Here is a 10,603-nt window from a genome sequence, read left to right as displayed (position 1 = left end):
GTTCGTTGCACTGATTTCTGAGCTGGTCTCACGTTGACGGTGTTGACGGAGGGTGTCGATCGCAGCAGCGTCTTTCTGTTTATCACATCTTTATTTTTACTTTGCAGCACCATTGCAGCTTAAACTCAGCTTCAGAGGAAGAATGTCTTTCTTGCTGTCACAGTTTATGGACGGTTTCACTGCTCTCTGTTGTAATATTTCAGACACTGACGGGTTTAAGCAGGACACAGAGATCCATATGTCACACCTGTAGGTCATGTGATGTCTTTATAGCGTGAAAGACGAGACTGTGGCTTGTGGCACACGTGTTGTTTTGATGTGTTGCATCTCAGCAGAGTGCAGGGAGGTGTTGAAGTTGTGGAAAATCAGTTCATCACACTGATATCTTGGTTTAAATCACAAGCTGGTTGACGGTGTTATCGGAGGGTGTCGACTGCAGCAGCATCTTTCTGTTAAAACACATCTTTATTTTTATTTTCTGCCTCCGTCTCTCTGCTTTCTTTGCATCTGCTCTCGGATGATTTCTTCTAAAGTCTCCTGACATGTCTACTTACTGATGTGTTCAACTTTACAGATGTGTCACTTTGAATTCAGCCAAAAAATATAAATAAAACTGCAAAATTCTAATTTCTCATAAGCTTATTGTAAGAAATACCTGTAGAGCTTGCTCAAAATTCAATTAATCTTGCAAGTTCTTTACATTGCAATGTCAAGCACCCTGGTTTGACTTACACTCTGAATTGGTGCTTTATAAATAAAACTGTAAACTTTAGCTGCAACCGTATAGTTTGATTTTTATCTTCAACTGGCTGAATTGACAGTGAATTTTTCTGGTTTCCCACAAGCATCAAAAGAACTTTTATCTTTAGCTTCATAGATGACGCAGCATTTAATTACATTTTCAAACAGTCTTGTGAAAATAGAAAGCAGCGTGAACTCAAACACTGGAACCACCGTGAACCTGCTGCCGGAAGTTGATTAATGACACGACCAATTCATCGCCATGAGTCATGATCGCTCACTTACTGATATGACTGAAGGCACTGCCACAACTCATTCAGCCTTTAGCAGGTTTTTGTTCTTAAAAAAAAAAAGAAAGACTTCCGGCCGGAGCATCGATCGGGACTGTAAGACTTTATCAGATGGATCTTATCAGACTGAGGTGAGCAGCTCCGATAACATCAAAGAAACACAGAAACTTTTACACGTCTTTAAGGCAGAACATCCTCAACAACAGCCTCCTACCGCGTAAACATTTGATGCGGACCGATAACGAGACATATGCTTGTGGGAAAACTTTTTTCTGTTTCCTCTTCCAGCCTGTCCTCTCCTCACTTTTTCTGCCTTCTCTCTTCCTCCTTCTCCCTCCTCCTTCTCCTTCTTCCCCCCCTTCAGTAAAACCATCAAAGTGAAAGTAATTGACGACGAGGAGTACGAGAAGAACAAAACCTTCTACATAGAGATCGGAGAGCCTCGCCTGGTGGAGAGCAATGACACCAAAGGTCAGGAGGAGGGTGAGCCTCGTCGACCCCACGTGACCCCGGAGCGCCTGGACGCTGCATGTTCTCGCCACATGGGAGGAGGTTCCGCCTCCTCGCCGTGACGGTGAACATGCAGCAGGCTGCAGGTCACCTCATCTCACCACATCCGCCGCTCCGCCCTGTGTGTGTGTGTTTGTGTGCTTTTTGTGTAATGCCATGTTGTGTTGTTTTTCCATGCATGCATTCACCACCTCCCTCTGTGTGTGTGTGTGTGTGTGTGTGTGTTGTCCCATACAGGAAGACCATAACCGTTAGGATCTTAAACCGGGAGGAGTACAATAAGCAATCCTCCTTCTTCGTTCTGCTCCAAAGCCCCGAGTGGAGACGCAGCGGGAAGGAACGGACAGGTGTGACGACCAATCGGCGCTGAGAAACGGGTCTTGAATCAACAGGCCGTTCACGCAACAAGAACACAGCTTTTACCTCGTTGTTTAGTTCAGTCTTTTCGTGCTAACGACCGCCGCTGCACAGAGTAAATAAAGGAGGATTTCTTGCTGCATACTTGCTCTAAACAGGTTTTGAAGATGCAAAAACATGATGACGATGGAGCAGCCAGGACAATTAAAACTAATCGTGACTCAGAATGTTTTGCACTTAAATTAGTTTGAATTAGTTTTAATGATGGTACAAGCAGTATTTTTACATTTTAGAGCAATTTCTGCTCCACTATCGCTGATTTTACAGGATAAAATATGGATATTTATGAAGATATTTGTTAAATTTCAGCTTTACATGTATAATAATTTGAAGAAATATCTATTTTTTCAACATTCCCATCAAACCACAGTTAAAGCCTGACATTTCCACAGTTATTTCTCATCATGTATCATCTAATCAGCCAACCTACAGACTGTTTGATCTATTTGTTCAATCTTACAGATTCTAAATCAGTGACATGATGAGAAATAACAGTGAACATTTCAGGCGTTTGTCTTTAATAGTTCCTGAGATGTTGTCGTTCAAACGCGGCCTCGAATTTCAATTTGCAGAAAAAATTTGCTAAATATGGGTCGACAGGCGATTTATAAAAGTATTTTATTCATCAATCTAAAATTTCAGAGATGCTGTTTTATCATTGAGCTGAAGATTTGATGGATTAATTTATAGATTAGCCTGTAGATAAAGACTATTTTCATTAATTGTCTGATTGTTTTCCGTAGAACTGATTCACTGCTTCATCTTTATCATGTTTAAAAGCAGCACATCTTCACATTTGAGAGGCTAAAACCAGAGACATTTAGACACTTTGAATTGATAGCACAAGCATTTTTAAACTATCATGTGACCTTATTGTTAACATGAAACCAAACTTCATAGAGACGTCATGAAAGTGACGTTAATTGAGTTTAATCAGACTGCATTAGAGTGCACAGTGTATAGTTATTATGTAGTGTTGAATTGAGACACATTTAGGAGCAAAACTTACAGAAATCCAAACTTTAACATAAGAAAAGTCCTGGAAAAATAGCATTTGATTATCAGGTGTTGAGCGTATTGGAGACACAGGAGTTGCTGCAGCACATTTCCAGCCTGAGACTCTCATCGACTTTACACATTTTTTGCAGAAATCTCCAAAACTAGAGACAAAAGAAAACTTGTTAGAGGACATCACGCAATAGCTGTGATGCTGTTGTCTCAGCAGCGTGGATCATATTAAATTCATGCAGCATCTAATCTGATAACAGACCAGAGCACTTTACAGTCGGCAGGAAGAAAAACCAAAACAGCTGCAACACCGAGAAACAAAATCAAAGCATCGATTGAGCTCAAGCTCGCTCTTGTTTCAAGCGGCCTGTTGATTTAGGATCCAGTCTGACAACACATGGAGCCGTTCTGCTGCTCCTTGCTCTACTGTTTGGGTTTTCCCGTACTTTATTTTTCCTCCACTTTTCCTCCTCTGCTTCTCTTCAGAGGCACAGTGAGGATCACACCTGTCCTCTCCGTTCTTCCTTTACCTCCGACCTGCTCTGTTCCTCCTTCATCCAGTCGAGAGCTTCATGGTTTCAGAAAATGTCACGTCTGCCTTCAAAGTGTTTGCATGCAGCTGGATTACGGATTGTTGGAACATTAAGTTAAACCCAAGAAAGTATTTTCTGTCACTCGTGTAAATAACGTTCACGCACAGCTCGACTAAATATCACTCCCAAGTTAAAATCTTTATTCCGTCCCATGGGAAACTATTTTCTACAATATTATCAGCGTCTGTGTTTCTCTGGAATATTTTCTTTAAGATAGCACGCCCATGGAGAAAGATAGCACGAGATAGCATCAAAATCTGAAGCCAGCCGTCCCTGTTTCCCGTTTTTTTTCCTTCCTGAGCCGCGTAAACTGTTTAAAGATCCGCTGGATTGTCTGGAAAACACACACCGAAGCTCGTGAAGCGTTAACATTTCAGAGATGCCCGGTTTGCACAGAGGAGCTGCTGTTTGCAAACAACAATCTTCAATCTCTTTTCCCAACCAGTAAAAATGGAAATACAAAAAAAGCTACTTCACTAAACTGCTGGTCAAGACAATAATAATGATTTAGCCACATAACACAGAGATTAAAGCAGATTTAAGTTAAAGATGTGGCCTTTAACCCTCTGAAAGCTGAAGCTGCTTCTGCCACATCTTCACTCACTCTGGACTCTTTGTCACTTCAACATAAAGTCGTGCATCACTATTAAAACAGCACAACCACAAGGTCAGAAGTAAAGAGGACTCAACATGAACAGCATTTTTCCACAAGTGTTTATCAATGCTGGGAGAAAAGAAGCGACCCTTAGTGATACAGTTATTTGTCTCCTGTCTACTCCTATTTGTTTTGCGTAAAAAGAAACCAAAACAAAACAAAAAAACACAACATTTTGGCCAAATAGTTGCTGAATTTTTGTCACATGACTGTTGCTCACAGCTGAGTCCCCAACATCTCTGTGGCTGCACCGACGAGCCCAGAATTTTTGTATTTTAACAGAATGTATTTAATCGAAACTATTGATCATTGGCGAATTCTTAAATGAGATGTGTGGACTAAATAGATTTAGATTAAAATCATGATTTTAAGTTTAGATTTCATTGATTTTTTTCAAATGAAACAGCACATTACACACGAGTAGTTCAAGGACAATTGGAAAGTTGAAAACTCATAAATTATTTCTGCTTTTACAGTTTCTGGTTCTGATAAATGGTGTAATTTTGCTGATTATTTTTTAACCTTATTCAGGACTTTCATGTTTCCATACGTGTAAAATATTTGTTGGGATTCATTCTAGACTTTTATACTATGTTAAATAAATTATCTGATAAGTTGACGTATTTTTGGTTCCAAATGCACGACAAATGTCCTTATTTTTATATTTTTTTAAAATCTACAAAATAAAAAGACCAATACCTGCCACCTAAACCACATGGCTTGAGGTCCAAAAGACCCTAAAAAGTCCTGAAGAGGGTTAAAGACGACGTTCTTTGAAACCTTCCAGCAAGTTTCAGGGTTCAGACGGTTAAATTTTATTATTATTAATGTGTGATGAGCGTACGATGGACATTGTCTTCTGTGTTATTTAAATCACAAATGACAAAATATGAAAAAAAATAAAGTTTTCTGTAGCTAGTTGTTGTGTTGCACCGCTGTGTGGCACTTTATTAGCAAGTAAGTTTACAAATTAATGCATTTAAAACAATCGTTTCCACCTTTCTTATTTACTTACAGCCATTTAAAATTTCCTATTAGTATCTCAAACATAATGCCGTTATGATTTACTGCCAGTTTAAATGCACTTATATCGTTTGAGTGTGTTTGACCTCAACCAGATGTTGAATCTGTTTCCCATCGACTCGTCCCTGCTGCACATCTCCCTCCTGTTCCACTACAGCGTCATAGCAACACAATGAGGGATTTTCCACCTCTTATTTAGTGCTTTTCAAATAATTATGCATTTTTATATGAACTGTGACTCAATTAGCAGCTTACCAACATGCATGTTAATAAGTTGAAGCTAAACGAGTCTGTTTCTGTCTTCAGGTCGCGTCTAAAAGGAGCTTTATGCTCTTAAACTCACTTCAGCTGTTGTGGGTGGAATCATTAAAAGTAGCTCTGTCTTTGTCACACGCACACACACACACACACACACACACACACACACACACACACACGGAGAGCGGCGCTATCAGCGTGTTAATGGCAGCATGTGTTTACCAGGCATCAGCGCTGTTTATAGTGATGAGGGGATCAAAGACGAGGGCTGGATATCACATTATCACAGTCAGGAGATCAAACACACCTCCGGGATACACACACACACACACACACACACACACACACACACACACACACACACACACACACACACAGTTTAGAGGCTGCAGCGGGTTTGTGTGTTTAATGAGTGTGTTTTATGAACTGATGCGGTGGTTCTCTGTGCTAAATGAGCCCTGCATGGATTTTTATGGCCCTGGTCCATTACTGTGTGTGTGTGTGTGTGGGTCTGAGCAGGTGTGTGTTTGTGCATGTTCTGTATGTGTGTCAGTCTGTTGTTTATGTGCGTATACGAGTGTGTGTTTGAGATGGAAGGGTTTTCTAAAATCCTAACATTTGCAGTGAAATAACAGAAAAAACGACCATTTTAACCAACATGCTGCAGCTTCCTGATGATTTTTAAATGCTTTTCATTAATATTTCACTAATTAGGTCATTTAGTTTACTTTTACTTTCATGCAAAACTTGTTTTTTGTCATTTTAAGTTGCTTCCAGCTTAGAATTTGGATCTTTTTAAATCTCTATAAATGCTGCTTGAAGATATTTGAGATAATAATATCAAATGTTAGATGTTTGGACATTTATTGCAGCTCATGTGTAACGACTGCATCAGTCCACAGCAGGAAAAGTGTTATTTTTAAACACAAAAGCCTGTAAAATTGTGAGAATCTTACTTTTATTCGGGGCTATTATTGAGGTAGGATTTGAGAAACATGTAGAACAACTGGAGCTTTGTGCTGAGTGTATTTTAAACCAAACTTCTCCTAAACTTAACAAAGTTTGTAGCTTGAACAAAAGCCACTGAGAGCAGCAACAGAAAATGAGCATCGCCTGCAAGTGAAAGCACCACAACATAATGGTCTTTGTGCAGACTTTAGTGCTGTTTTTATGTGTAAAGTGAAAGAAACTCGTGTGATGTGGAGTTCGAAAGTCAGATAACTTCATACTGTGAGTACATGTGATTTACTGGGTAGTAAAGGACTCACAAACTAATCTAATAAATACTTGGTTGTATAAGTAAAGCAGCAGAGATCCTAACTGCAGCATGTGTTGGATTTAAAAAGAAAACAAGTTTCTGTGTGATTAAGATCAAAACCGAGAACAGCAGAGGTGGAGCATTTAGATTCTTCAGGAGTAATCTAATGTCTACAAATCAGACTTTTATTGTTTCGAGTTAATCAAGCACTAAAGAGGCAGCCCTGTTATTCATGCTCTCTCTGATTTTCTCACATTTTTCATATTGAATGACTTCTTTCACCATCCAGACATCTTACCTCCTGAAATAACTGGCCTGTCAGAGTAAAGGACAAATTGCCTGAAACGATGCAGTCTGTTGAGCTTCGAGAGCTTCATTCACTTCTCAAATGAATCTTCTCCTGTAACAGTTCAGTCCCACATATATCTAAAGACAAGACGCTGGCAGAGCAACTCAGAGCTAAAAAATACCACGTCATGGGTTCAGTTTTGGACAGTTGACTGTTTCTATAAAGGGCTCTGGAACACTTTACCAACCAAAATCAAACCACTAACAGTCTTTCACGACTAATCTTTACGTATTGTGACCCTTTTCAGCAAATTAGTGAAAGTCTCACACATCCCTGAAATATGTTTTGAATATTTTTCAGCTCAAACTGTAGAACTCCTGGTTTTATCCTTGTTCTAAATGGGCTGTTTTATTATCTGTAGCTTTAAATACAGCTGATCTGCCTACGTCCCTTTCAGGAAGAAGACTCTAAACATCACCAAATTCACCTCATGTCGTTTGTTTTTAACTCGTGTGCACGGTGAGTTAGTCATAAAACGTTTATACCACGCTTATAAAATCAGTAGCTTGGTAACGTTAGCCACATTAGCTGCAGCATTTTCCTATTGTTTTGTGCTGTCAAAAATAATTTAAAAAAATATCCACTAGATCCTCAGTTCCTTAGATGCTGGGGGTGCGTGAAGACTGTTGTGTTCACTCTTGCAGAACACTTAATGTGCTTTGTTGGTGGCTCAGACATTTTATAGTTAGCAGAAGCAGCTCTAGAAATTAAATAAACAAAGCAGAAAGCTGCAGAATTTAATTACTGTGCAGGAATGTGTATGTCAAAGCCCAACTAGTGCTTTAAACCTTCTCTGCAGCACACACATAAGTTTCCTGCTGTGTGTCAAAACTACAATAAAGTGCATAAAAAAGACAGCAAACTAATATAACTATTTGTAATTACTTCACATTAATTTGGTCACTGCTGCTTTTCATCAGTAAACAATAGTTTTGCACATGGTTTGGCAGCAGTGAAAACTATTCCTCTAACTTTGCTGAGCAACACCAGCCGCTGACCTACTTGATCACGACGTTACACAGTCAGTTGGCACGTTTCGACGGACGTATTTCATCAGCGTAGTAAATTTGCAATTCGCAGCAGAGACAGGTGAATGTGTGAGAATGCACAGACGCAACGAGTCTAACAGAGATTTGTTTGTTGGTGCCTTTCTGTCCCCAGCTCCCTGTTAATGTTTATCGAGGCGGTGCTTTCAGTAAATTAACTCCTCTCACACGCAGAGAGACTCCCGAACGTAGAATTGATTTTTCTCGATACATTTTGGCACAATCCAACATGTTCCAAATGGGCTTTTAAGCGTCCGGCCCCAGAGACGGCAGCCGAAAACAGAACCAGAAGCGGCACGTTCCCCGTTCCGATGTTGATTAATGTGCGAGTTGTGCCTTCAGATATAAATCCGGGCTTTAAGGTGTTACTCTGAGAGAACAGCTTCTCTTACTGGAGCCCAGCAAGGGTCCCGTTTCATCTGTTTTTTTTATCAAACTGCTATTTTAAATATTAGTGAAGCGCCTCAGCACCAAACATAAAAGCCTGATATTCTCTCTTTTGTGTGGTTGTTTCATTTAGCTGTAAGCAAGGAGGCTGACAGGATTAATGCGCCGACTAAACAAGCGCCGGATCTGACATTTGTTCTACTGATATGAGGAGTGAGATCATGTGGAATCAGACGACGGGAAGGGAAGCGGTGTAGTTCAGTAAATTTCTCTTGTACAGAAAACAGAAGAGCTTTTACTGGTAGCAGCACTCACATGGCATTTATGTGACATTACAGCTTAAAATTCAGATTGTCCCGAGTAACTTTTACAGAGCGAGCAGGTGGAGACGGTGACGACCGCTAAACGCTGAATGCTTTTAACCCTCTGAACCCTAGTTTTTTGGGAGTTTTTTTTTGTGCAAATGTTACTGACTGTGGCTGATTTTCACTGCAGTATAAAGTGCTGCAGCTCTGTGGAAACTGCTCGGCCACGGCTAGAAGTAGAAAAATGTCTTTAATGCAGCATAAAAAAGGTGTAATGCCACAAATAATATGTTGAATTCCCATCATTTAGTTCACAAAAATTGAAACTAACAACTGGAATCAACATTTTTCCAAGAGGCCACAAGTGTTACCGATACTGAGGAGAAAAAATCTGACTCCACAAACTATTAATAGTTTATTATGTATATATTTTTTTTTTTAACGTGTCCTATGTGTTCAATGTCTGCACCGCCTGCAGTTCATCCTAGTTCAGCCAGAAAGTCCCTGAATTTTTATAATAAGACTGTTGGTCACATCTGAGTCACTCATGGCTTCACGGTTGCACCAAAAAGTGCCAATTTTTTTGTTTTTTACAGAATCTGGTTAGCGTGAACGGTTTATTTTTGGCAATTTATTAAATGAAAAATAAAGTCATTTTAGTGATTTATCACAATTTTATGCTTAGATGTGTTTATTTTTCCTGACAGAACTACATCTCACATATGATGTGTTTAAGGACTGTTAGAAAATTGGAAATCTGATGGATTTTTTTGATATGATAGATGCATTTTTGTAGACTAAAAATAATAATAATAATAATAATAATAATAATAATAATAATAAAGAATACATGAAGAGTTAATTTGCAAAATCTCAAGTTTTGTAAATTTTCAGAAAACGTATTTTTTTGTTCTTTGCTTGAGATAATATCAGACTGAAGCTGAGTGGATTTGATTCAGTAGAAATGACAAAAATAGAGATAACTTAAATTTGACTGATATTGTCTCAGGTAGACGATGGAGGAATAAGTTTTCTGAAGGTTTGTAAACACGGAGTTATATGCTTTTGCAAATGAACTCTTCACATCTTTCAAATCTCTCCTGTCTGTTTTGGAGGTCAAACGGTTAAACCAATATACTAAGAGTTTGTTAGTCTGTTATAGTTCATGATAATTCCTACATCAGCTGGTTTAAGGCATCATATCTGTTTCCAGGACAGAAAGAAAACTCTGTGATTTCTCGGTACCACTGAGGACTTGTAGGATGGATTTTTTTCTGGGGTTGATCACATCCTTTATGGAGGAGCCTCTTTTTTTTTTCCTGGAGGTAGAGCCGAGTCCTCCGGAGGCTTTTTGAAGTTTCTGGATGACCCTGCGCTATAGCCGGTTCGATTTGCTTCCAGAGGAGCCCGAGGACAGCAGGAGGGTAGACGAGAGTTCACTGCAGCCCGTGGACCTCTGTCAGTCATCCGGCCGCGAGGAGGGGATGGTGCTGAGAGGGAAAGCAGCTGCAAACACACTCGCCCTGCAGAGAGCCGTGACCCCGTGTCCTACCACACACACACACACACATAGCGTCAAACATGCATGGACACACACAGCATACACTCACAGAGTTAAACATACATTCCCACATGTGGCCGATGCACACTTATGTATCTGTGTGCGAATACATGTGACAGATTTTGTCTGACAGCAAAGTCATCCTCCTGTTCCTTATGTCCTTTCTGTGTGTGTGTGTGTGTGTGTGTGTGTGTGTGTGTGT

At 39.7% G+C, this 10,603-nt stretch overlaps 1 protein-coding gene across 1 annotated transcript in view; it reads left to right on the top strand.

The window, feature by feature from the left end:
- LOC103364905 (sodium/calcium exchanger 1) overlaps positions 1–10,603 on the top strand; it is a 182,457-nt gene that overhangs the window by 123,264 nt on the left and 48,590 nt on the right. The window contains exon 5 of the mRNA XM_008292196.1: positions 1,779–1,888. Coding sequence (XP_008290418.1) covers positions 1,779–1,888 — 110 coding nt within the window. The remainder of the gene's footprint in view (positions 1–1,778; positions 1,889–10,603) is intronic.

The sequence above is a fragment of the Stegastes partitus genome, unplaced genomic scaffold, assembly GCF_000690725.1.
Source record: "Stegastes partitus isolate 25-593 unplaced genomic scaffold, Stegastes_partitus-1.0.2 Scaffold792, whole genome shotgun sequence".
Taxonomy (NCBI): domain Eukaryota; kingdom Metazoa; phylum Chordata; class Actinopteri; family Pomacentridae; genus Stegastes; species Stegastes partitus.
This window is presented reverse-complemented; position numbering and strand designations above follow the sequence as displayed.